General features: G+C 47.4%; 2 protein-coding genes across 2 annotated transcripts; one reads left to right on the top strand and one right to left on the bottom strand.

The window, feature by feature from the left end:
* Positions 1-799: 799 nt before the first annotated feature.
* On the bottom strand, positions 800-9,831 carry BHLHE41 (basic helix-loop-helix family member e41). The gene is made up of 5 exons (XM_081958304.1): positions 9,315-9,831; positions 8,634-8,697; positions 8,341-8,448; positions 6,016-6,127; positions 800-4,502 (listed from the first exon to the last, which is right to left on the bottom strand). The coding sequence occupies exons 1-5, from the start codon at positions 9,368-9,370 to the stop codon at positions 3,454-3,456; spliced, it is 1,389 nt and encodes a 462-aa protein (XP_081814430.1). The 5' UTR covers positions 9,371-9,831; the 3' UTR covers positions 800-3,453.
* Positions 9,832-13,599: 3,768 nt separating this feature from the next.
* SSPN (sarcospan) lies at positions 13,600-21,450 on the top strand. Its single transcript, XM_081957503.1, has 3 exons — positions 13,600-14,215; positions 19,125-19,211; positions 19,822-21,450. The coding sequence occupies exons 1-3, from the start codon at positions 13,928-13,930 to the stop codon at positions 20,185-20,187; spliced, it is 741 nt and encodes a 246-aa protein (XP_081813629.1). The 5' UTR covers positions 13,600-13,927; the 3' UTR covers positions 20,188-21,450.
* Positions 21,451-27,442: the final 5,992 nt, after the last annotated feature.

The raw sequence follows: 27,442 nt of genomic DNA, 5'->3' as shown, positions 1-27,442 counted from the left end.
CCAATAAAAGAGCCAATGGATCAAACATCCTCGTTATTTAATGAGGTTCTCAAACACGAGGCTTCCCAGCTGGGTGGTGGTGGTGTGGGAAACCAGATCCGCTTAACGACTGTAAGTGATTCATTTAACAACTGGGAGGGGGGGAATCAAATATGATGCGACTCGCTTAAACATCAGCTTGATTAGCAACGGAAATTCTAGGGGTTGTAAGTCAAGGATTTATGCTAGTGCATTACACCTTACATAGGGGAGTGGTAGCCTAGAGGTGGCACTCTCCCATCACAGACAGGAGGCTGGGAGATCAATCCTAGGTAGAGGCAGATATTTCTCTCTGGGCACATTGAGAATTTATCTGCTGAACAAAACTCCGCATTGGCGGCAGGAAAGGCATCTGCCCAGTAAACACTCAAATTTCATTCAGTTGCCCAGACTCCAACCCTCAGGGGATTATGGGGGTCATTAAAAAAGGATAGTTGATGATTACACATTACGTAGGGTTCATTTTGAAGAACATTTAAACCTACAATTGTTACAAAATGCAGTACACCAGTTTTCAAGATGGGCCACTCCTGAAAGTTTTCGAGCACTTCCATGCACCTGAAAGGTTCTCCATGCAGTGAGATGTTTTGAGGCCAAAACATAGATGCTTTGTATTTTTTTTAAAAGTGCTAAAATTTGCAAAGGCCTGAGTTTTTATACTTTGCACTTCTTCGGTGATTTCGTGGCAAGCCCGGGATAACTTTAGCAGAGCAAATCCATAATTAGCTAAAGAACTTCAATAACTAGACCGGCCACACTGTGTATTAAAAAGGATCTTTTATTATTATTCAGCACGCTCTCTCAATCTTTTACGTCACAAAATGTTCTGGAAATATCTGGACGGCAGAAGCCACGATCAGCTGAAAATATCCAATAAAAAGATTAAGATCCCATCCTCTTTGATTTTTTTTTTTTTAGACAGCTTTAAACCACCTCCCTCTCTGGCAAGCAGCATTTTTTAATAAAAAAATAATATTTTAAAGACAGCCTAAGCTTGTATCGAGCAGTGCAATTTTTCCGCTATTCCCTTTCCAAGGAAATATTTTTAACTCAAAATAGCCCGTCTCTTCTACAAAAATAGCATGTGGGAGGTATAATCATTAATCGGCTGTATCGAACAACTATTTACAATAAATAAACGGCAGGGGCTCACAAAAGAGGAGGGCTCCCCTCTTACATAACATTCAGTTGAGATTTCTCCGTGCTACCTTGGTAACAGCCTAAAAATATCGAGATGAGGTTTTGGGCTTAAGCCTTATTAAGAAAGCTGCTTTCATCGTGCGACGATCTACATCTATCAACCAAAGGGGGTTTTGGAGACCGAAAGACTTCACCGTGGAACCTTAAACCACCTTTTGCAAACCCGGTTTGTGCATGACAGTAAAACCTGCATTGTTGGCCACCTCTCTACCTTGACCAAATTTTCGTAGAGCGGACATACACACTCTCTAGATAAATAGAAAGCTAACCTCTTTATATTGACCATTGCGGGAATACAAGCATCCAGTTTTGGTCCCTGCATTTACCCCCCAAAAAAAAGGTTGAGGCTTTGGAAAAAGTGCAGAGAAGAGCAACAAAGATGATGAAGGGCCTGGAGATAAAAACATATGAAGAACGGTTGCAGAATTTGGGTTTGGCCAGTCTAGAGAAAAGAAGGACCGAGGGGGAGATGATAGCAGTCTTCCAGGATTTGAGGGGGTGCCACAAAGAGGAGGAGGGGTCAACTTATTATCCAAAGCACTGAAAGCAGGACAGGAAGCAATGAATAAGAACCTATCAAGAAGAGAAGCAACTTGGAATTGAGGAGAAACTTCCTAGCAGTGAGGTCAATTAACCAGTGGAACAGCTTGCCACCAGAAGCCGTGAATGTTCCATCACTGGAGGTTTTTAAGAAAAGTGGAAGAGAATATTTGTAGCTCAGGGTTGAAATGAGGGGTCCTTGGTGCTCTCTGAGCTTGGTGGTTTTCTTGCAGACGTTTCATGACCCAACTACGTAACCTCATCAGTGAAAGAGAACAAGTTGGCAAACCACTGCTATTCACAGCCTTATGAAAGGTTATTAGATTCAGCCTCCACCATCACTATGCTTCTCTGGAGGTCAACTTCTCACCGAAGATGCTAAGATCATTTATTTCTGATTAAACGTTCATAAAATTGAACTTTTAATGGGAGATCCCTAGGTTTTTTTTTTGCTTTTTTGTTTAATTATAATCCTGTCTCACAAATCAAGGGAATTTGAAATCGAGAAGGTCTCTAAGCGACGGGGCCAAAGCAATTGTGTTAGTGTGTAAGGATGGGAGTGCATGCACTAGCCCACAAACACAAACACAATTCTTACGTTGACAAGGCAGGGAAGGGCTGGGCGGAAGGGGTCTTGGCTTCCGTGATTGCAGGCGCCATTTTGACTTTTTTGACCTCCAACTGCACGTCTGGTGAAACCAGAAATAAGTTTGAACAATGTATGGCCTATGCCTCAGAAAAGTGCTAGTGCACGTATTAATGGCCCTCCCCAACTATTACTTCCTCTCTCTTCTCTCCCTGTTCTCCACCCACGTGCAAAGCTGCTCACACTTGATTGCGCCTCAAAAGTGCCTCGTAATCCCGTGCGAGAATTTTTGCTGAAGCTCCGATTCGGTCATTTGCATCAGAACCGCCTCAGGAGAGAAGGCCGGTTCCTGTCAGCCTTACAGGAAGACCCCCCAGGAAAGACAGGCAGGTGGGCTAATTTGACCTTATTGTACGGCTACTTGAACAAAAGGGAGGAGGTCTCTCAGTCCAAAGTTCCCAAACTCTCCTCTGAGGCCTGAGAAATTAGGATGGTTCCCTGTGACTCTCTTTCCCTGACCATGATGGAGCTGTGGGCTGAGTGGCCTCTTATCTCATCAATCCTTCAGCAGATTTTGCTTCATATCCCAAGGTCATTTCATGCCTATGGAGATCCTCATCCATACAGGTCAGGGGTGTCCCAAACATGCTTTTCTTTCTTTTTTCTTTCTTTCTTTCTTCTTCCCTTCCTTCCTTCCCTTTTCCCCCCTCCCTCCTTCCTCTCCTTCTTTCTTCTTTTTCTCTTTCTTTCTTTCCCTTTTTTCCTCCCTCCTTCCTTCTTTCTCTATCTCTTTCTTCTTTCTTTTCCTTCTTTTTCCTCCCCCCTCCTTCCTTCCTTCCTTCCTTCCATCTTTCTTTCTTTCTTTCTTTTTCTTCCTTTCTTCTTTTTCTCTCCCTAATTTCCCCGTGTGGGGGGGGGGATTAAATGCTGGGCCCAAGAGCCTCCCATTGCAAAGTTAAAGGTGGAGCCCTTGCCTCCCAATCAGGAGTTGTGAGTTCGATCCTAGGTAGAGGCAGATGTAGGGTCTCCTGCTTGGGCAGGACGGGGTTGGACTAGATGACCTGCAGGGTCCCTTCCAACTCGTTCTGTTAATCTGCCCCTTCTCCCTGCCGGATTGAAGATCGAGCTTCGGGAAAGGGCGCAGATCCACCTTTGGGTTTAGCACAGCCGGCTTGCGAGGGGGAAGGGGGCAAGAAAGCCGGGGAGGGGTCTGAGCAACAGGGGGATCCCACCCCGGGAAAGCGGGAGGCTGCCCCTGAAAGCGAGCTCCCTTTCTCAGCGGCGGCGGCCACAGCGAGAGAAGGCAAAGCAGCAGCGGGCCCTTGGATGGGACTCCCTGGGTGGATAAAGGGAAAAGGTCCCGCAGCCCCCCCGGCGGGGCAGAGCGCCTTCTCCAGGAAAGGCTGCAGGTAAGCTGCTGACGGGGCCACAAAGTAGAAAGGCAGGCAGAAGGGAGCGGCAGGGGCTGCTTGGCCCAAGAGAGACCCCCCAAGACCCCCAGTGGCCCCCATGCCCAAAGCCACCAGAGGGTTCAGGAGGGCCACCTCCGCCCTCCCCACCGCCCCAGCCCCTTGCCCTGTGCAGTTCTCCAGCCTGCGCCTTTTGCCCCCCTCGGGGTCTTCTCCCTCCTCCCCGTCACCCGCGGGCTCCCTCTTGACCCTCAAGCCCCCTTGAGGGGTCTTCTTCCCCTCGCCCTCCCCTCCGTAGCCGCTGTCTGTATCGGTGTCGGGCTCCCCGGCTTGCTCCAGGCCGCTGGGGGGCAGCTGGTGGGTGGCTGCACCCCTTCCCCAGTTTTGGGTCCTCTGGATGACGGGCACACAGTTGGGCTGGGGGGTCTCCTGCTTGAGGGTCCCCCCGGGAGGCTGTTCCGGCAGCAGCTGCTGTGGTCCATCCTGGGGGGAGCAGCATCGCCCTTGGGCCTCAGCGCCAAGCTTGGGGGTGAAGAGAGGAGACCCAGACAGGAACCGCCTGCAAACGGAGTGGAGATGGCCCAGCAGCTGGGCGCAACGTGGCTCCCGACTGGTCCAGCTTTCGGATGGGGAGAGGTAGCGCAGGACTTCTTTGGTGCACATCTGGAAGCCCGAGTGGAAGGCCTCCAGGTCTGCGGACTGCGGAGGGGACTTCAGGGACCGGTCTCCTGCGAGAAGAAGCAGAAGAAGGTGGCCCAAAGGGTCAGGAGGAAAGCTTCGCATCGCCCGGTCAGATTCCTCCAGCCAGAGCGTGCCCCCCCTCCCCCTGCCTGCCCAGGAACTTGGTGGCCTCTTGAGTTTGCAGATGTTTCATTAGCCAGGCTAGGAAACATCATCGGTGAGTGTGCAGGGAGGAGGAGGGGGGAGGAGGAAGAAAAAGAGGAGGATTGTAGGGTCCCTGGTGACCTCTGAACTTGGTTCTTTTCTTGCAGACGTTTCATGACCCAACTAGGGATCATCATCAGTGCTAGAAGAGAGGAGGAGGAGGAGGACTGTGGGGTCCTTGGTGCTCTCTGAGTTTGGTGGTTTTCTTGCAGACGTTTCATGACCCAACTAGGCAACATCATCAGGGATCATGAAACATCTGGACGAAAACCACGAAGTTCCAAGATCACCAAGGGCCCATTTCAACCCTAAACGAGGCAGAATTTGATTGCTGGTTTCATCAAATCTCCACATTTTCTATTTCAAAAGAAAAATGTGAACCGGAGCAAGGGGCCTGATCCAAGCTTTTCAGCCATTAGGGGAGAAAACTGGCCCTTGGGGGGCAACAGGTAAGTCATGACAGCTCCAGTTTTTAAAATTCATTTATTGGAGCAAAAAAATCTTGGGGGTTGATGGCTAAAGACCCTGGTCTAGATGTTGGGACACCCTGAGTTCCAGTCCTGCCATTGGCACGAAATCAGCTAGATGTCCTCAGGCAGTCCCTTTCTCTCTCTGCAGGCCAGAGAGCAAAACACTTCTGAAAATGCTATCAAAAAAAATTCAGAGGCTTTTTTACACATTGTCCAGGAGTCAAAAGCCAAAAACCCTTCGTGAAATGAGATTTACTTTCAAGTAAATTTAGACAGTAGCAATTGTAGGCAACCATCAATTCTCTCTCTCTCCTTCTCCTCTCTCTTTGTCTCTCTCTCCTTCTCTCATCCTCTCTTTCCCTCTCTCCTTGTCTTCTCTCTTTCTCCCCCCTTTGTCTCCTTCTCCCTCCTCTCTTTCTCTCTCCTTCTCTCCTCTCTCTTCCTCTCTCTCCTCTCCTCTCTTTCTCCCCCTTTGTCTCCTTCTCTCCTCCTCTCTTTCTCTCTCTTCCTCTCTCTCTCCTTCTCCCCCCTCTCTCTCCTTCTCTCCTCTCTCTCATCTCCTCCCCTCTCTTTCTCTCCTTCTCTCTTCCTCTCTCTCCTCTTCTCCTCTCTCTTTTTCTGTTTCTCTCCTCTCTCTTTCTCTCCCTCTCTCCTCTCCTCCACTCTCTTTCTCTCCCTCTCCCCCTCTCTCCTCTCCTTCTCTCCTCTCTTTCTCCTCCTCTCTTTCTCTCCTTCTCTCCTTCTCTCCTTCTCCTCTCTCTCTTTCTCCCCTCCTCCTCCTTTCTCTCTCTCTCCTCCTCTTTTCCTCTCCCCCCCTCTCCACCCTCTCTCTCTCATTTAGACCTTCCTTTTACATCCTTTCTGGGGCTGGATTTTTCCTCCTTACCGTTCTGTAGAGCAATGATTTTCTGATGCTGCTGTTCCGTTAAGGCAGTCAAAGTTTTGACGTGTTTCAAAGTTAATTCCAGAACGACGGCTTTCTCCAGATGCCCCAAGGTCTGGAAAGGAAAAGGGAGGCCCAGGGTCACAACCAGCCTGTTATCTTCTACCTGGGTTTCCAAAGTTTGTTAGAATCAGTTTGGAAAAAAAAACCCATTTTGGTTTAGCCGAATAACCAAAGTTGGAAGGGACCTTGGAGGTCTTCTAGTCCAACCCCCTGCTTAGGCAGGAAACCCTACACCACTACAGACAAATGGTTATCCAACATCTTCTTTAAAACTTTCCAGTGTTGGAGCATTCACAACTTCTGGAGGTAACTTCTGTTCCACTGATTAATTGTTCTCACTGTCAGGAAATTTCTCCTTAGTTCTAAGTTGCTTCTCTCCTTGATTAGTTTCCACCCATTGCTTCTTGTCCTGCCCTCAGGTGCCTTGGAGAATAGCTTGACTCCCTCTTCTTTGTGGCAGTCCCTGAGATATTGGAAGACTGCTATCATGTCTCCCCTAGTCCTTCTTTCTATTAAACTAGACATACTCAGTTCCTGTTTTAGCCTCCAATCCCCTAGTCCTCTTTGTTGCTCTTCTCTGCACTCTTTCTAGAGTCTCAATATCTTTTTTTACATTCTGGTGACCAAAACTGGTTTGTGATAACACACCCAATTTTAAAGCGGCCTCTCTCATGTGTGTCTACAAAAATTCTATGGGATAAAAAGCACCCACTTTGGGAAAAATAGATAAAAATATCGGGTTTTTTAAAAAAGTGAACCCCGGTAATAAAATTCATTCCCAACCCAACCAATATTAAAAGACTCCAGCATGTTTACTCAGGAGTAAGCCCCATAGAAGCCCGTTTGGGGTAGCGGGGAAGGCATCAACTAGAAAGCAGGTGGCTGGGAGTTCTAGTCCTGCTTTAAGCCACCAAGCCAACGGGATGACCTTGGGCCAGTCACTTTCTCCCAGCCCACAGAAGCAGGCAATGGCACACCACTTTTGAAGTCTTGCCAAGGAAAACCACAAGGGATTTGTCCAGATAGGAAACGACACTTACTCAAAGGTACACACAGACACAAATTCGTCACTTGTGGGGGTTTTTTTCCCAATAAGCAAAGATAGGCAGATGGGAGTCACTTCAATTACAGACTATAATATACGTAAGGTTTTAAAAAGTCTAAACAGAGAACGCACAGGATTGTTATTCCAATAGGAAGGCTTGCTCCAAAGTAAAATACAAAGTATTGTAGGCTAAATTCTGCCCACTGCCAGGAGTTCGATCCTGACCAGCTCAAGGTTGACTCAGCCTTCCGAGGTGGGTAAAATGAGGACCCAGATTGTTGGGGGCAAGAGGCTGACCCTGTAAACCGCTTAGAGAGGGATGTAAAAGCACAGTGAAGTGGTATATAAGTCTAAGTGCTATTGTTATTGTCCTTCCTTCCTTCCTTCCTTCCTTCCTTCCTTCCTTCCTTCCTTCCTTCCTTCCTTCCTTCCTTCCTTGTGCAATGGTTAGAATGGAGTATTGCAGGCTAACTCTGCCCACTGCCAGGAGTTCGATCCTGATCGGTTCAAGGTTAACTCAACCTTCCTTCCTTCCTTCCTTCCTTCCTTCCTTCCTTCCTTCCTTCCTTCCTTCCTTCCTTCCTTGTGCAATGGTTAGAATGGAGTATTGCAGGCTAACTCTGCCCACTGCCAGGAGTTCGATCCTGACCGGCTTGAAGTTGACTCAACCTTCCATCCTTCCAAGGTCGGTAAAACGAAGACCTAGATTGTTGGGAGCAAAAGGCTGACTGTGTAAAACACTTAGAGAGGGCTGTAACAGCACTATGAAGCAGTATATAAGTCTAAATGCTATTGTTATTTTCCTTCCTTCCTTCCTTCCTTCCTTCCTTCCTTCCTTCCTTCCTTCCTTCCCCACTAGCAGTGCTACTGCTATGCCTCCCTCCCTCCTTCCCTTCCTTCCTTTTCTTCCCAGTGGTTAAAATTTAGTATTGCAGGCTAAACTCTGCCCACTGCCAGCAGTTCGGTCCTGACTGGCTCCAGGTTGACTCAGCCTTCCCTCCTTCCAAGGTGCGTCAAATGAGGACCCAGATTGTTGGGGGCAAGAGGCTGACCCTGTAAACCACTAAGAGAGGACTGTAAAGCACTGTAAAGCGGTATATAAGTCCTAAGGGCTATTGCTAGGAACAACATAAGTGTGGGGCTCCATTGCGGGTCATAAGCCGAGAACTGCCCTGCCTGTCACGGGGACGCAGAGAGGGACGGGGAGGAAGAAAGCTTACCGTGAGTTTGAGATGCTCCGGGAGCAAATCCTTCAACTGAGCGATGCATTCGTTGATCCGGTCTCGTCTCTTCTTCTCGATCAACCGGTGGGGCAGTTTATAGGTTTCCTAATCCGAAGAAGAAAAGGATGAGTTTTTTTTATCTCCCAGTTTTGCAGATTCCAAGGGGAATCATAATGGGGGAAGGAATTAAAGTCCCAAAGAGGAATAAATCTCCCTGGGTTTTTTGGGGTGGTGCAAAAAGGAGGTTACTGGAAGGGAGAGGAGAAAAAAAGAGCTTGGGAAAATCTTACCTTGCTCTCTTCCCGTTTCATGCTTCTCCTGGAGCGGCACATGGGCGAGGGAGGATAATCCAGGCTGCAGAAGGAAGGGAGGAAGGGGAGAAGGGAGGAAAAAGAGAGCTCGGTCACGGGTGAAGCTCAGGCATTGCCCCCCCCCCCCCCGCCTCCACCCAGCGGGCTGCTGGGCCAGGAGTGCCCGGTCAGAAGACAGAGGGCCACGTGTGCTTCCCAAGGATGCCCAGAGAAAATCCCCGGCACGCGGGAGGAGCTGGAAGGCACGCGAGGGCATGTGAGGGCCCCTCCCCCGCACACACTGACAGGCACAGACAGATCATTGAGAGGGAGGGAGGAAGGGAGGGAGGAGAAAAGAGGGAGTAGAAGAGAAGGAGGAAGAGAGGGGAAGAGAGGAAGGGGTAGGGAGGGAGGAGGAGGAGAGAGGGAGGGGAGGAGAGGGAAGGATGGAGGGATGGAGAGAGAGAGCCTTGCCCCACTTTGCAACGCTGGGGGTCGCTCTCGAAATTATTACCGTATCACCTTCCTTCTCCCTGGAAACCCCACCCCCTACCAGCACTGATGATGTTGCCTAGTCTGAGTCATGAAACGTCTGGAAGAAAATAACCAAGTTCAGAGAGTACCCAGGACTCCCCCACCACCCCATTCCCAACCCCCCTCCCCCTCAGTCTGCAGCCCTACCCTCGGATGTCCCGAAACTGCTCTAAATCCGGCAGCGGAGGGGTCTCTTCATCCATGCCCTGGCAGCCGAAGGAACTTGAGAAAGCCGGGGACGTTGGCCAGGAGACCCAGGTCGCCCGTAGACACGTCTGGACGGTCTTTTTCCCCCTTCCCCCTTCTCCCAGCGTTTGTGTGGGTTGGCGGGGTGAGGAGGGGGAGGGGGAGGGACGGCTGTGAAAGCTGGAAGGTCGTCTTTCCCTTCCTTCTTTCTCTCTCTCTCTCTCTCTCTCTCTCTCCCCCTCCCTCCCTCTCTTTCTTCTCTTCTCCCTTTCTCTCTCTCTCTCTTTTCTTTCTTTCTTTCTTCCCTTCTCCCTCTCTCTCCTCTTTCTCTCTCTCTCTCTCTCCCTTCCTCTCTCTCTCTCTTTCTCCCCTTCTCCCTCTCTCTGTCTGCCCCCCCCTTCCTTGCCACCGGGTCCCTTCTGCTCCGGCGATCGCCCGCAGGGCACACGCGTTGCCAGCCAGCCAGCCCAGCCGCCGCCGCTCACGTGCGGAACGTACCGTGCAAACTCGGGGCTGGGGGAGGACAAGGGGGGGGCAGGGACGCCGGGAGGCGGGGACAGCTGGCCAGGCGACCGGAACGGGTGGAGAAGGGGGGGAGGACGGCGACAAGTTAACCAGGCTGACACCTTCCCCCCCCCAAAAAAAAAGGCGCGCGGGGTGGGGGGGGGGAAGGAGGGAAGGAAGGAAACCTTGCCCCTTCCAGCTATCCAAGGACAGCCCGTAAGCCTAAGGGGGCTTTTTTTTGGACGGGTGCCCGGTGGCATGGGTCTTCTGTGCCCACTCAGGGGGTGAAGCCTTGGGCAGCCACCCCCGGGGAAGCGGTCCCAGAGAGTCAAGTCGGGATGGGTGAGTGGGTGGCTTTTTGGCTGCCTGCCCGGCAACGGATGGCAAGAGACCGAACAAGGTCGTTGGCGAAAGCCCACGAAGGGGACACGCTTCTCTCTCTCCCTCTCTCTCTCTCTCTCTCTCTCCCTCCCTCCCTCCCTCCCTCCCTCCCTATCTATCTATCTATCTATCTATCTATCTATCTATCTATCTATCTATCTATCTATCTATCTATCTATCCATCTATCATCTATCATCTATCTATCTATCTATCTATCTATCTATCTATCTATCTATCTATCTATCTATCTATCTATCTATCATCTATCATCTATCTATCTATCTATCTATCTATCTATCTATCATCTATCTATCTATCTATCTATCTCTCTACCTATCTATCGTATCTATCTAATTCTTAAAAAAAATGTCAATTGTAACTTCCCTGGGAAGGAAATCCCCACGGAGGGAGGGGAAATCTCCCTCTGCGGTTAAGCCCGCAATGCGGGGCTTCCCTCGGTCCGCAAGACAACGCGCCCCCCCCCCGACCCAAGAGACCCAACGCGGCCGCTTGGCTGGCTGGCTGAGCATCGCTGGGACACCTGTCCGAAAACGACTGCCTCTAGGGGGGTTTATTGCGAATGGAGATTTATTGCAAAAGGGCTTATTTATTACCAGCCTCTCTGTCCCCCTCCCTCTTATTCCAGACAGGCCCCCGCTCCTCCCCCGCCCATTGTCCCAGACTGGCTTCCTTGCCTCCCCCTTTCCATTAAACTGGTCTGCAGCTTCAGGTGGGCCTTGAAAATGATTCGGAAAGGTTGCAGCGGGGACGGGGGGGGGGTTGCAGTGCCAACCTTAGCCCTGCGGCTTTGTTCAGCCCCAGGTTAGGCAGGGGAGGGGGCTCTTCCTTGTTGCCTCCAGGGTGGGCAAGGGGACCCGTGAAAGGCGCTTGCCATTCAGGCGCTCGCTCCCTCCTCCTGTGCGTCTTATGTCCCTGGAGGATGCCCGGGGTGGGCAAAGTCCTGGCTGACTCCAGTTTGGCCCCTTTAAAAAAAAAAAAAGAAAGAAAGAAAGAAAGAAAGAAAGAAAGAAAGAAAGAAGAAAAGAAAGGAAAAAAGAAAGAAAAGAAAGGGAGAAAGAAAGAAAGAAAAAGAGAAAGAAAGAAGAGAAAAAAGAAAAGAAAAAAGAAAGAAAAAAGAGAAAGAAAGAAAAAAAGAAAAAAGAAAAAGAAAAAAGAAAAAAAGAAAAAAGAAAAAAGAAAGGAAAAAGAAAGGAAAAGAGAAAGAAAGAAAGAAAGAAAGAAAGAAAGAAAGAAAGGCCAGCTGATGGGCAGCCGTGGAAGCCCCCTCCTCCTTAATCCCTCTCAAACTGGCACCCGCACAAGGCCAGCAACGTGAGGCATTCCGTGCCACCGGGAGATTAGGGGCTGAGCGCATGGAAGCGACTTGCCGCCTGCCAGGGCCTTCTGCTTGGGGGCAGACCTGGGAACCCAGCCAGGACAGCCGAGGGCCTCCCTCTCCCCCCCCACTTCCTCCAGCAAACTTGGCAGGGGAGGGGAAGTGGCGGATGGGCCGGGGAGTGGGCTGCAGCGAAAGGGCAGAGCCAGGACGGAAGGGTTCTGGAGAGAGGGGAGGAGGGAGGGAGGGGGCGCCTGTGTGTGTGTGTGTGTGTGTGTGTGTGTGTGTCTTTTTCTGGTGGTTTCTACCTCCTCTGCGTAGAAAGGCCAGGAGCTCTGCACATTAAATCATGGAATCAGCTGCCAAAAAAGCCAACACAGTTCTAGGCTGCATCAACAGAAGGATAGAATCAAGATCACGTGAAGTGTTGATGCCACTTCATAAGGCCTTGGGAAGGCCACACTTGGAATACGGCATCCAGTTCTGGTCACCACAATGTAGAAAAGATGTGAAGACCCAGAAAGAGTGCAGAGAAGAGCAACAAAGAGGATTAGAGGACTGGAGGCTAAAACATATGAAGAACGGTTGCAGGAACTGGGTATGTTTAGCTTAAGAGAAAGAAGGACCAGGGGAGACATGATAGCAGTGTTCCAATATCTCAGGGGTTGCCACAAAGAAGAGGGAGTCAAACTATTCTCCAAGGCACCTCAACGCAGGACAAGAAGCAATGGGTGGAAACTAATCAAGGAGAGAAGCAACTTAGAACTGAGGAGAAATTTCCTGACAGTTAGAACAATTAATCAGTGGAACAGAAGTTGCCTCCAGAAGTTGTGAATGCCCCAACACTGGAAGTCTTTAAGAAGATGTTGGATAGCCATTTGTCTGAAACGGTACAGGGTTTCCTGCCTAGGCAGGGGGTTGGACTAGAAGACCTCCAAGGTCCCTTCCAACTCTACTATTGTATTGTATTATCTACCTACCTACTTACCTACCTACCTACCTACCTATCATTATCTATCTATCTATCATCTATCTATCTATCTATCTATCTATCTATCTATCTATCTATCTATCTATCTATCTATCTATCGCTGTGTCTGCAAGGAATATAAACCCTTCCATTCCCCACCATCCTGTCAGAGCTGAAGAAGCTTCTTGGATGAGAAGCGAAAAGTCTTCAAAAGAAACAACAAGGAAGTCCAGTTGCCTCTTGAAAGAAAGCACCTTTTGGGACAACCATGATGGAGAATCTACACACCACAAGGTTGTTTGAAGTTAGATAACCAAATACAAGTTGACACTAAGAAAGTTTTTTTTTCTGATCAGCAGGCAGGATCCTTACATCCTTCTTAATTTTTATCTTTTCGGTTAAGGGATGTCAGAAGCGATCTAATCGATCCATACGGCCATAGGATTAAAAAAATTTCCTACATTCCAGACTAATGCATTTATAAAACCTCATCCCCATTTTAAAAGAGAGAAAAGTGAAGTCGAATCAAAACATAGAAGGTCATTGTGTTTAAAAATACAAAGTAAGATTTAAAAAAATAACTATGTTAGCTATGGAATGAAAGCAGAATAGAATAGAATAGAAATAAACATAATATAATAGAAATAAAATAAAATACAATAGAATAGAATAAAAGAAATAGACATAATAGAATAGAAATAGAATAGAATAGGAAAATGGAATGAATATAGAACAGAATAGAATAGAACAGAAATAGACATAATAGAATAGAAATGAAATAGAATAGAAGAAATAGACATAATCAAATAGAATAGAATAGACATAGATGTAGACATAATCGAATCAAATAGAAATAGAAATAGAATAGAATAGCAATAGACATAATATAATAGAAATGAAATAGAATAGAATAAGAATAGAACAGAATACAAAAGAAACGGAAGGGAATAAAATAGAGAATAGAATAACAATAAGAAAATATTAGAGAATAGAAGAGAAATAGAAGAGAAGAGAAATAGAAGAGAAATAGAAGAGAACAGCAATTGGAAGGGACCTTGGAGGTCTTCTAGTCCAACCCCCTGCTCAGGCAGGAACCCTGACATCCTCCCTCTCCTTCTGGCGTGCAGAGCCCTTCCCGGCTCCCCAAAAGAGCCCCGCTGACCAACGCCCCAGCCGGGATCGCCCTGCCGGTCGGCCGTCCCTCCGCTACCCCCCTCGGCACCCCCCTCCCCTCCTCCCCGTCTATATGTGGCACCGGGGAAGCGCGGCGGCCCCTCCGGAGCCTCCCCATATTTGTCCAAAGCCCAAGCAGCCGAGCGGGGGGCGATCGCGGAGCCGCGGCCGGCCTTGAAGCGTGTCTTGTGCCCCGGAGGTCGTCAGAAATGGGCTCCAAGACCAAAGCAGCGCCGAACCCCCCGGCCAAAGAGCCAGGCGCGGTCGCCCCGGGCAAGGAGACCCCGGGCCCTTCGGCTCAGAAGAGCCGCCCGGGCGAGGATGCCAAGGCGGGCAAAGAAGAGGACGTTCACACGTGCTGCGGTTGCAGGTTCCCGCTGCTGCTGGCTCTGCTGCAGCTGGCGCTGGGCGCCTCCATCACCGTCCTGGCCTTCCTGATGGCCGAGTTCAGCCCTTCGCTGCTGCTCCGGGAGACCCCCCATTGGGCTGGAGCGCTGGTAAGCCTTGAAGGCGAGGCGGGGGTCTTACGCGTGACTGCAGGCGCTACTCTCGGCTCCGGGCTCGGCGGGGAAGGGGCGGTGGGCTGATGGGCTGGAGGGAGAAGCTCTAAGGAAGCCGCTTCGGAAATGAGAGGAGGCATGCGGGTGGCTGAGTCCGTGGGGGTCTCTGAGCTTTGGGCTTGGGGGGGGGGTTCTTGCAGACGTCTCGCGACCCAACTAGGTAACATCATCAAAGTTGCAAGGGAGAGGGGGCGGCAGGAGGAGGAGGAACAGGAGGAGGACAACAGCTGTGGGGTCCTTGGTGCTCTTTGAGTTTGGTGGTTTTCTTGTAGACGTTTTGTGACCCAACTGGGTAACATCATCAGTGCTGGAAGGGAGAGGGGTGTGAGGAGGAGGACTGTGGGGTCCTTGGTGCTCTCTGAGCTTGGGCGAGTTCTTCTAGGTGTTTCATGACCCAACTAGGTAACATCATCAGTGCTGGGAGGGGTGTGTGGAGAGGAGGAGGACTGTGGGATACTTGGTGTTCTCTGAAGTGAGTTGTTTTCTTGCTGACATTTCATTACCAAACTAGGGAACAACATCACTGGTTGAAGAAAGTGGGATTTGTGGGCAGGGAAGGAAGGAGGAGAACTGTGGGGTCCCAGATGCCCTTGGAACTTGATTGTTTACTTGCAGATGTTTTCTTATCCAAGTACATAACCTCATCGGCGCTAGAAGCAAACCCCACTCCTTTCTAGCACTGATGATGTTACCTAGTTTGGTAACGGAACATCTGCAAGAAAACTACCAAGCTCAGAGAGCACCAAAGACCCCACAGTCGTCCCAGTCCTCCTCCTCGCAAACCCATCTTCCTTCTGGCATTGAAGTTGTTACTTAGTTGGGCCATGAGACGTCCGCAAGAAAACCCACCAAGCTCAGAGACCACCAGGGACCACCCAGCTCAACCCTGAGACGCCCTCTTCTATCAGAAGGAGAGGTGGCCACACAGGGATATCTTGCGTGCTTGTTCCACCTCTCCCAGCTAGCTTAGCTGGAAGGGAAAGAGCTGCTCTCCCTTCCCACCAGCCCCCAGGCCTCTCCAATGGACCCCAGGATGAATTTGTAAAGTCGAGATTCTGGGATTAAAGCTGGGATGGAAAAACAAGGGCGTGGCTGCTTTTCCCGAGCTCCAAAATTCTTCCTTCCAGCGCCCAACGCTTTGGGATTGGCCAAGTGGTGAACGGCCCCAAAGTAACAAAAGCAGGCCAGGGGTTAGTGTGAGGAGCCCCCCCTCCCCAATTGGAAAGCACCGTGCTATCTTGGGGGACCTGGTGGCTTATGCAGGCAGCCAATCAGGCCCTTTCTCCCTATGTGGAAACAGGATCCCCCCCACTAGATTCCAGCCTGCTCTTGTCTGAGAACTGACTGATGTGGAGTCACTACGCGGAGCAGGGCGGCACGTAACTTGAGCAGGTTGGCTATATATATTTGATGCACCCCAGACCTGCCTTCTGATCAGGGCTACACTGGTTTGCTGACACGCGTGGCTGCATCTGGTTTTAAACCGTGTGGGTCCCTGTACCACCCATGCCTTCTTTTATTTTTTCCCAGGAAATATGAGGGTTCTGGGCCACCATTTATATGGTGGGCTTAGTTTATTATTATTAGTTAGTCACGAGAAAAAGAGAGAGAGAAAGAGAGAGGGAGGGAGGGAGAGAGAAAGAGAGAGGGAGAGAGAGGGAGGGAGGTTGAGAGAGAGAGGGTGGAGGAGAGAGAGGGAAAGAGATGGGGAGAGAGAGGGGGGGGAGAGAGGGAAAGAGACCGGGAGAGGGAGAGGGAGAGAGGGAGAGAGAAGGGAAGAGAGGGAGGTTGAGAGACAGAAAGAGAGAGAGGGAGAGAGATGGAGGGAGAGGGAGGGAGGGAATGAGAGAGGTAGGTATCATCTATCATCTATCCACCTATATCTATCATTCTATCTATCTATCTATCTATCTATCTATCTATCTATCTATCTATCTATCTATCTATCTATCCATCCATCCATCCATCCATCTATCTATCATCTATCTGTCTGTCTATCTATATCTATCTATCTATCTATCTATCTATCTATCTATCTATCTATCTATCTATCTATCTATCACCTATCTATCTATCTATCATCTATCTATCTATCTATCTATCTATCTATCTATCTATCTATCTATCTATCTATCTATCTATCTATCTATCTCTATCTCCATCTATCTATATATCATCTATATCTATCTATCTATCTATCTATCTATCTATCTATCTATCTATCTATCATCTTTCTTTCTTTCTTTCTTTCTTTCTTTCTTTCTTTCTTTCTTTCTTTCTTTCTTTCTTTCTTTCTTTCAAGGGCCCTCTGCTTTCCTCTTTCACTACCGTGTGAAATTTACCGTCCATTCCTTCTGCCATAAAAGGTTTTGTGCAACTTTTTCCACTTATTAGGCCAGGGAAGTTGATGACAAACTATAAACACATCATCCAGAAAAGTTGTCGGTTGTTGCTAAGGAGTGACTTTGTCCCTGTTGCGGTTGTTAAGGCAGAATGGGGGGGGGGGGGAGTGGAAAGGGAACAGCGAATGTGCTAACGTTGATAACACACTAAAGAAAAAGATCCAGGAAAAAGACACGGGGATTAAAACAAACTAAACACAACTGCAGTACTTCTAACAGACCAATATGATCAATGTATATAAATATGGATAGTAATATGCAATTAATTCAATTGTTAACTCCATCATGAAATTAAACAATGCAACAGCAGATACATACATTTTTCTAAAACAGATAGGAAATTCACAGGATGGATCTTTTCTTTAAAATCAGGAAAGGAACTTTATTTCCGTAGTATTATCTTCTTTATGCCAGGATCTATAAAGCCAAGAATGCCAAATCAGTGGAATAGTATAAGTCATAGGAATTATATTTCACATATTTGAACATCAGGAGCCAATCCTTTTCCAAAGTGGTATATTTCATTTTCTTTCTTTCTTTCCAAGGGTCAAGTATAGAAGTGTAGAAGATTTAATTTCACCTTTTCATACCTTCCAAGATTAAATTGTTGGTTTCTGTTCCAGGGCAATTGTCTTTTCAAAAACTAGAATTGCAGGTGTCTTTATTTTATTTTTTTGAAAGCAAAGGAATTCTTTCTATTTTTTTAAAAAAAAACTTTAAAAAACACCAAAGTCAAAACAAAAAGAGCGTAAAATCTGGACAGAAAAATGCTCACATAATCCAAAGTTTTTTTCTGGGTGTGCAAAATGGGGACAAGGAGCAGGTGTCTTCAAAACTGCAAAAATCCAGCCAAGCCTGTAATGGACAAGTCAAAGTTGAGACAAAACAATTATCCGAGTTGTTAAAACCACCATTAAAATCCAGCTGCTTTAAAGTATTAAGGAGAAAAGCAATTTAGAACTAAGGATAAATTTCCTGACAGTGAGAACAATTAACCACTTGCCAACAGAAGGTGTGAAATGTTCCAACACTGGAAGTTTTTAAGAAGATGTTGGGAAGGCAGGGCTTGACATCGCGATGACACGACATGCAATCTTGGGGCTCTAGGATTGCTGTCGATATCTCTGTTGCTGGACAATCCTTTTTGGATCTAAACCGTTCTGAAGGAACGGTGATAGAGAAGAGCAGGTCCTGCTGATCTCAGGGACATCACAAAGTCCCTGATCGATCCAGGAGAAAGCTCTTTTTGTCGGCTACAAGAGAAGCAGTCAAAATGGCTGCAGAAGGTTGGGACAGTCCCCTGAAACGGAAGCAGAACAGGAGAGACAGTGTGTCGAAATGGTGAGAAAAATCCTTATTATTAGAGAAGAGAAAACCCAAAAGACTTAGTTAAAATAAAATTGAAGACAGAAGGAAGTAAGCAGCTAATTAACCCTGGTTTAAAACTATTGTGTTATCTTTTTAAAAAGGAGAAACAATAATGATAATCAAACAAATGAAGTATAATAATAATGTATGCAAAGATATTTGATTGACAATATGTGAATTTTGATAAAGCTCAAGTGATGACTATGGAAAGGATGCAGAAAGACCTTGTAACCAATCAACACACTGTATGCAGTTGAAGAGGTTTTTATGTTATATGTTTTGTGTGTTTGTGTTTGAAAGTAAAAAAAATATTTAAAAAAAAGAAGATGTTGGATAACCATTTGTCTGAAGAATGGCTGCAGGAACTGGGTATGTCTAGTTTAATGAAAGAAAGACTAGGGGAGACAGGATAGCAGTCTTCCAATATCTCAGGGGCTGCCACAAAGAGGAAAGAAGTCAAACTATTCCCCAAAGCACCTGAGGGCAGAACAAGAAGCAATGGGTGGAAGCTAATCAAGGAGAGAAGCAACTTCGAATTAAGGAGAAATTTCCTGACAGGGAGAACCATTAATCAGTGGAACAACTGGCCTCCAGGAGTTGTGAATGCTCCAACACCGTAGGTTTTAAAGAAGAGATTGGATAACCATTTGTCTGAAACGGTATAAGGGTTTCCTGCATGGGCAGGGGGTTGGACTAGAAGACCTCTAAGATCCCTTTCAACTCTGTTATTCTATGTTCTAATTAGTCCCATGTTTAAACCAGGCGTTCCGAGAGATAATCTTTTCTGCTATTTTTCAAGTTTGAATTATATCATGGCATCCATTTCTCACTTGATTCAGGAAAAACAAACAGGCCATTCTCGACTTACGACCACAATTACAGCCTAGGAGCAACCTAGAACTAAATTTCCCAACAGTGAGAACAATTAATCAGGCTTGCTACCAGAAGTTGTGGGGGCTCCATCACTGGAGGCTTTGAAGAAGAGACTGGACAACCATTTGTCTAGAATGGTAGAGGGTTTTTCTCTGTCTCCTCCGATTTTAAATGCCCATTTATCCGTCTTTTCTTCTCTCCAGGTGTGTCTGGTGGCCATTGTTGGGTTTGTGATGCTTTGCATTTCTTACCAGCCGGATGAGAAAACCTGCATCCAGTTCTTCATCAAGGTATGTTGTCTTTATTTGGACAAGAAAATTAACTTGTTACAGATACCCTCCTGTATCCCAATCCACAACTCAAGCTGCTGTTTTAAAACACACTGCATCCAACTCTGCGTATAAATGTATGAATCCATGTGTCTATACTTTTGATTAAGAAGAACACCTTAATTTAAAAAGCAAACACCTATTCAATTCCAGTCCATATTTTCTCATCTCGTTTCTTCTCTCTTCTCTTCTCTTCTCTTCTCTTCAATTCTAATTCTTTTTAATCTATTCCTATTTAATTCCATTCCATATTTTCTCTTCTCTTCTTTCTTCTCCTCTCCTCTTCCCTTCAATTCTAATTCTAATCTATTCCTATTCAATTCCATTCCATATTTTCTCTTCTCTCCTTTCTTCTCTTCTCCTCTTCCCTTCAATTCTAATTCTAATCTATTCCTATTCAATTCCATTCCATATTTTCTCTCCTCTCCTCTCCACCTCTCCTTGATTTTACTGGGCCAAAATACCTCAAAATTTTGCCTATGCTCAGAGGCAGCTGGGCGCGCCCATCTTCACCCACTGTAGAACATCCCTTGACACATATTAAAAGATGGCTCCTCTCCTTCCGCCCCAGGTTGCCTACTTCCTCCTGAGTGCGCTGAGCCTGAACGTCTGCGTGCTGGCCATGGCCTTCGCTGCCTACTGCTACTCCCAGATCGTCCGGTTCACCTGTGAGTCCATCTCTGAGTTGGTCTGCCACTGCAAGCTGGACACGGAGGATCCCCTCGGCCGGACCTTCACCTACCAGAGCGACTGCGGCTTCATCACCAACACCTTCTACCTCTTCTTGCTGATCCAGTTCCTCCTCAACTTCCTGGCCGCCATCGTGGGATTCGCGGCCTGCTTCGTGATGTGGAAGGACCGCTACCAAGTCTTTTACGTGGGCACCAGGATGCAGTCCCAAGCGGCCGCGAGAGGAGGATCCCAAGCCAAAGTATAGGGAGATGAGAAGAAGGCCTTCAAGGAAAAGCCCCCAAATTAACGCCTTTGTATTCAAAAGTAGTGACTTCCTGTGGGCGCATGTCCGTTCACTTACATCCAAAGAACTACAGGATGGTGCATTTCTAACCACAATGGTTGCCAAACCCTCTTGCCAGAGAACTGTCTCAACGTGCCTCCCAAAAATGCATCCCTGCGTTTGGTGCTAGTTGCAGGAGCTGTGCGAGCGCTCCCCAAAAGAGAAGACACGGAAAACCAAGATGTCGATATCCTCTTGCACATTCCCACTTCTCGGAATTTGGGGTGGTTAGTCTGCAAAAGTTCCAATTTTAGGTGTGGATAGAACTGAATTAAGGGGGGGGTCGTGTTTTAGTCCACGGATCTCCAAACTTGGCAACTTTAAGACCATTGGACTTCAACTCCCAGAATTCCCCAGACTGGCTAGGGAATTCTGGGAGTTGGAAGTCCACAAATCTAATAAATTGCCAAGTTTGGAGACCTCTGTTTTAGTCCGGGACATTTCCTAATTGGGAAGAGCAGTTGCTCACACATGTGGCTGGGATGACACTAAATGAAACATAATAGGCTATGGGGACCAAGGGCAAATAGATGCAGGGAAACACAGGTAGCTTTCAACTTACGACCACGGATAATTGAAACCCCAAATTTATGTTGCTAAGTGTGACGTTTGCCCTGTTTTACCAACTTCCTTGCCACGGTTGTTAAGCAAATCACTGCCATTGTTAAGTGAGTCACATGGTTATTAAGTGAATCCAGCTTCCCCGTTGACTTGGCTTTTCAGAAGGGGATCGCGGGACGCTGCAACCGTCATAAATACGAACCAGTTGCCAAGTGTCTGAATTTTAATCGATCAAGTGGGCATCCCGCAACGGTCATAAGTGTGAAAAACGGTCAGGAGTCATTTTTTTTCAGTGCCGCTCACTCAACAAACTCTTGTAAATCAAGGACTACCTGTAAGGCCTCGTGTTTCTGGACATTCTTTCCCCTCTAATACATGCGCATACAGAACCATAATATGATTTTAGGACCGCGAAGGAAACAATCCCCCGTTTTCTAAACCGTTTGATCGCTTGGTTTTCTGGCATGGGCTGTTTTGAATGAGACATGCGTGTTCCTGAGAGCCAATGTCACAAGTGAGCTACGCTTGGGACGTCCCAGGAAATGGCAATCTCTTTCCTCTTTCCATTAAAGCAGCCCTGTTTTCTTCTGGCTTCTGGAAAAATAAAGGAGACGTTACTTTAAAGAGCCGTGTTCAAAGTGGCCTTTTTAAAGCAGCCGCATTTATTTTTGTCTGAACACATCGGAGAGTCCTGAAGGGTTTTTTCCTGAATTATTTACGTGTCAGTCTTTCCAATAATAGACAGGCCATCCTGATGGTTTTGACCAACATTGTATATACCCATGCCATCTGTTTCCCAAAGGGAAAGATTATATTCTGCTATCGCCATCATATAATCCAACTCTTATCATTGGTTAGGATTAATAATCACACTGACCTAAGATGAGGACACTGGGACACGGTGGCTCAGCGGCTAAGATGCTGAGCTTGTTGATCAGTTCAGCGGTTCGAATCCCTAGTGCTGCATAAGAGTGAGCTCCCGTGACTTGTCCCAGCTTCTGCCAACCTAGCAGTTCGAAAGCACATAAAAATGCAAGTAGAAAAACAGGAACCACCTTTGGTGGGAAGGGAACAGCGTTCCGTGCGCCTTTGGCATTGAGTCATGCCGGCCACATGACCACGGAGACGTCTTCGGACAGCGCTGGCTCTTCGGCTTTGAAACGGAGATGAGCACCGCCCCCTAGAGTCGGAATGACTAGCACATCTTTAGCTTTTTAAGACAAGGACATGCAAGGAACCCTCTTTGGAATGGCATTGTCTTTTCAACTCCAACATCCTCATCTCCAAAGAGGAAAACCAGATTCCTTGAAGAAGTTGACAAGAGGGTGTGAGGACCACTGTCATCTCCTCTGGCTGATGTTCAGCAAGAACCAGATTTTGGAGGCTTCCCATTCTGAGCACAGTGGCCACCTGGGTTCTTGGAGCCTTCTTGGAACTGTTGAAAGGACTATGTTGTAGACTGGAGATTGATGATAGTGTATCCCTCCCCACTGTGTTGAGTGAGGTTGAGCCCTCTCTCAACAGAAGGGATGAGACCACCTATCTCCAACCTACAACACAGCTCTGTTCAGCAGTTCCAAGAAGGTTCCACACACCCAGTGGTACTACTCAGGTGATCTTGAGGACACAGATGGACCTCCAAGTGGCCTCAACGACCTTCTAAATTAAAAGGACCTCCAAGGTCCCTTCCAGTTGTCCCAATGATGCTTTTTCAGGAGTGAACTGGGCTTTCTTGATTTTTTTATTTTATTTTAAAGACGTTTCACTTCTCATCCAAGAAGCTTCTTCAGCTCTGACAGGATAGTGGGAAATGGAGGGATTTATAATCCTTGCAGACAGCTGGTCATTTGCATCCTTTTAGAGGGTCCTTGAGGCCACTTGGAGGTTTGTCCTCAGGGTCACCTGAGTGGTGAAAATGGTGTTTTCCAGTTCTGTTTGGATCGATTGGATCAAAAGCCCCAGATCTTCCCAGGAAGTCTAAGCCATAAAAAACCAAAATAAAGATTCTGTCTTAAGGGACCTTCCTTTGGGGGGGGGGCTGCAGAAGCTAGCAGCCCCACCCTGGGGGGGAGGCTTTGCCAGGGACTGCCAGCCCTTTGGAAACAGCCTTCACATGATCCCTCGTTGGCAGCCGGCCGCTCTGCGTGGGAAGCTCTTTGGAGCTCTGCCCGCATAGCTGAGTGGCCGCCCAAACACCGAGTGGGCCCAGCCTTCGTTCCCCTCCGACCGAGGAGCACGGGGGAGGCTTCATTGGTGTGCCTGCGAAGGATGCCTCCCCCCCCCCTGGCTCAGAAGGGCTTCGTGCTTTATGTTCTATATTTGCAACCGAGGGGTGGGCTTCCCCTCCCACAGCCCTTCTCAGCCCTGGCTGCAGGCTCCTCTGCAGAATGTGTTTTTAAATACTAGTAAGAGGGAGGGAAGAGGAGAGAGGGGGAATGGAAAGGGCTCAGCGAGGGACAACGGCTGAAGGCGCCTCAACTGTCTCCATGCCTTTTACCAAACCTCTAGGCTCTTGGATCGGTTCTAATGGTCACTGGTATCTTGTGTCCCATATATATAGTTAGTATATGTATGCAATATATGCCATTGGCAAATACACTCCCTCCCTCCCTCCCAATCTAACTTCCTTTCCTCCCTCCCCTTCCCTTCCCCTCCCTCCCTTCTTTTTATTTCTCTCAATCTTTCTCCCTCTCTTTCTTTCTTTTTCTTCCTCCCTCCATACTTTCCTTTTTCTTCCTTCCTTTTTTCTTTCTTCATTTTCTTTCTCTCCCCCTTTCTTTCTTTTTCTTTCTCTTTCCTTTCTTTCTTTTTCATTCTTTCTTTTTTCTCCCTCCCTCTTTTTTCTTCCTTCCTTCTTTTCTTTCTTCTTTTTCGTTCTTTTTCTCTCCCCCTCCCTCCCTCCCTCCCTCCCTCCCTTTCTTTCTTTCTTTCTTTCTTTCCTCCCTCCCCCTAAGAAGGGTATACCATCTTCCCAGGCTGTTACTTCTTAGCTACATGCCAGTGGTGTGGGATTGTGAATAAATGGACAGGATAGACAGCCAAACTAACTTGGAGAGAAGAAGGAAGGAAGGAAGGAAGGAAGGAAGGAAGGAAGGAAGGAAGGAAGGAAGGAAGGAAGGAAGGAAGGAAGGAGACACAATGTACTTCTGAAATGACTACAGAACAGCCTTCTCCATCCTGGCACCCAGTTACTCCCTTAATGCTTGGTGGTTGCTGGCTGCTTGAAGGAACCTGGAGGCCCAGTGTTGTCCTCTCCAGGGAGGTGATGGGTGGCATTCCAGGAGGATCAAAAGCTGCAATTTCTTGATTCTTGGAGAATTGGATCGGTTGCTCGCTTTCCAAGGGAAGCTGAAATCCGAAGAAAGGAGATTTCATGAGATCCAGGCCAGCTAATGTGAGCCTCGGGCCTAGACGACCTGGGTGAATGGGTCATCATGAAGTTGTTGAAGAACATCAAGTGCGTTGAGAATTATTTCACTTCTGCCCAACGATGCACGCTTGACTTTGAGTGACCTTTTTCAGTCTTCTCTCCGTCTCCTTGCTCCAACCTATTACGGATTACCGGGTGGAATACAAACCTATCCAACCTCATACAGTCAGCGGTTGCTGAATTATTCTTTCAGACAACCCACCCTTGGTTGCTTTTATTTCAAATAAAAATACTTCTTTTCTTGATTAGTCCAGTGTTGGATCTCATAACTCGTTCAGGGGAGAATCTATTGTCACATTTTTCCATTCAGTTCTCAAGGGGGAAGATGGATCCCTTCGAGTAGTAGAATCATGGTTATCTGCATGGGTAGATTGCCTAATCTGGGGAAATAACCACCCTGAGCAAACCTGGAATTTGGGTGTAGAAGGGTTGTGTGGATGAAGACAATATAGCTAGAAAATGTTGAATTAGAAGTGAGTCAAGTTGAACATTTTTGATAGTGACCATCGGGAAGTTGTTCATTGTGTCGCTATATATGATCATCACCTTCATTTAACGACCCCATAATCCTTGTGGGGTGGAGTCTGGGCAATTGATTGGAGTGTTTACTGGCCAGATGCTATTCCTGTTGCCAATGTGGAGTTATGTACAGCAGATACATTCTCATTGTGCCCAGAGAAAGAAATATCTGCCTCTACCTAGGATTGATCTCACAGCCTCCTGATTGTGAGGTGAGAGCGCCACCTCCAGGCCACCACACCACTCGTGTCAATGTATATGATGTAGATTTATAATGTACATTCATCAGCAAACGGGGGTGGGATTAATTTATTTAAAGCCACAGTGAAGAAACGAAGATTTCCTCATGTCCTCAATGCCTCCAGTGACGAGATTGTCTAGGAAGTTGGCCAAGTTCATCTCAGTCCAAAACAAGATGAGTCATCTTTAGTTGACAGAGAAATGTTGAGGGCAGAACAGCTGAGACTCTGGGCTCTCCAGAACTTGTGGGCAGAGAAAGCCGCCAGGCCATGTATGGTAAGCCTCTTTTGGAAGAGGAGGCGATCCATGGTTACCAATCACGGCAACTATCTATAGATCTAGCTGTCATTGAGAAGAGCATAGAATAGGGTGCGTTTCTCTAGGACTGTTGTGATCTAGGCTATCTTTCCATTTAAGGAATTCAGCACGCATTCTCATATGCCCATGGAATCAGGTCAAGACCCAGATCTTCTCAGGAAAGTTTGAACCCTGCTAAAGAGGAGATTGTCTTCCTTCTTCTTCCAGATCTTTTTAATATGACAATTACCAAAATCTCTCGCTTCTCTTTCTTCTCCTTCCTCTTCCTCTCCCTGCCTGTCTTGTCTCTCCTTCTCTTCTTTCTTCTCCTCCTTCCTCTCCCCGCTCTTCTCTCTTCGCTCTTCTCCTTCTTCCTCTCCATGTTCATCTTCTCTCCTTTCTTCTCCTTCCTCTTCCTCTCCCTGCTTGTCTTCTCTCTCCTTCTCTTCTCCTTCTCTTCTTTCTTCTTCCCCTCCTTCCTCTCCCTGCTTGTCTTCTCCTCTCTCCTTTCTTCTTCCTCTCCATGTTCATCTTCTCTCCTTTCTTCCTTTCCTCTTCCTCTCCCTGCTCGTCTTCTCTCTCCTTCTCTTCTCCTTCTCTTCTTTCTTCTTCCCCTCCTTCCTCTCCCTGCGTGTCTTATCCTCTCTCCTTCTTTCTTCTTCCTCTCCATGTTCATCTTCTCTCCTTCACTTCTTTCTTCTCTTTCTTCTTCCTCTCTCTACTCATCTTCTCTCATCTCCTTCTTTCTTCTCCTTCTCTTCTTTCTTCTCCTTCCTCTCCCTCTCCCTGCAATTCTTCTCTCATTTCCTCTCCTTCTCTTCTTTCTTCTTCTTCTCTTCTCTTTCTTCTCCTTCTCCTTCTTCTCCTTCCTTTCCCTGTCCCTGCTCCAGACTCTTCTCTTCTCTCCTCCTCGTGATGCCAGTACATATCTACAACCACCCTATTTCGCTGGAGTGGAGCCAGCTCGTTCCAAATTAAAAAGAGAACGTTTTCAGTCATTAAGCCATCGGATTCCATCTGGAACGACTGTCAACAAGACCCGGCAGCAGAGAAGGCGGATCCATGTCTACTAATTGTCTTCTGTTGCTTTGGAAAGCTGCCCTCTCGTATCGATCTCCTGACTACTCTGGTTGAAAATGGCCCTGGCACTTCCACATCGGGTGCAGTGACAGCTTGACGCTTATCAAGCTAATCATAAAGGTGCAATTCAACCTTCTGAGCTCTGCTTTCCTCCGTCCGACATCTTCCTAATATGCTTGATCCCTCCGTAAAGCCTGGCCCAGCTACGCCTTCTCATGAAGGGATTCAGATCAGGGGTGGGCTGCTGGGGGAATCACAGGGGTTCAGGAGAACCTCTAGCTAAGATTCTGTGCAGTTCGGACAAGGGAGGGAAACAATCTTCTGTTTTTGCTGTTGTTGGTTCATTGAGTTGAGTCTGACAGTTGGTCTTCTAGTCCAACCCCCTGCCTAGGCAGGAAACCCTGCACCATAGAGAGCATTTTAACCTACTAATTGGTTTGCCAATTGCACAGTGGCAGTTAGGACAGCACTCCAGAGGGTCAACGTCATTGCCCAGAGGATCACGGGTTGTCCTCTCCCCTCTTTGGAAGAGCTTTATAGCTCCCGCTGCCTTAAGAAAGTCCAAAACATTCTTAAAGATCCATCTCATCCTGGGAACCCTTTTTAAAAAAACTATTACTATCTGGCAGATGGTACAGGACAATAAAAACAAGGACAAATAGGCTGAAAAACAGCTTCTATCCCAGGGCAGTAACCTACTCTGCCACCATATTGTTTTTCAGTTCTGCCCATGCACAGAACAATTTTAATTGCAGGGTGTATATGCGCACACTAGCAAACCAGCAGTAATGCCTGGAGGAACCCACCCCTGGTTTGGCCATACAAAAATCAGGGGCCCTTCTGAAGGACACATATTTAGGCACAGCAACCCATTAACACAACCAATGGGACACGGTCTACACAATGACAAAATCTTCTATATACATAAAAAGGTTTGTGTGTATGTATGTTCCAGCGTAACTCTGGGACACCTTGAGCAATTTCAACCAAGCTTGGTACACAGATGACTTACTCTCTGGAAACAAATACTGTGGGGGTAGGACAACCCTA

This window comes from Natrix helvetica (assembly GCF_964273705.1).
Source record: "Natrix helvetica genome assembly, chromosome: 6".
In the NCBI taxonomy this organism is placed as follows: Eukaryota; Metazoa; Chordata; class Lepidosauria; order Squamata; family Natricidae; genus Natrix; species Natrix helvetica.
Note: the sequence above shows the minus strand (reverse complement) of the source record. Positions and strands in the feature narration are given on the sequence as shown.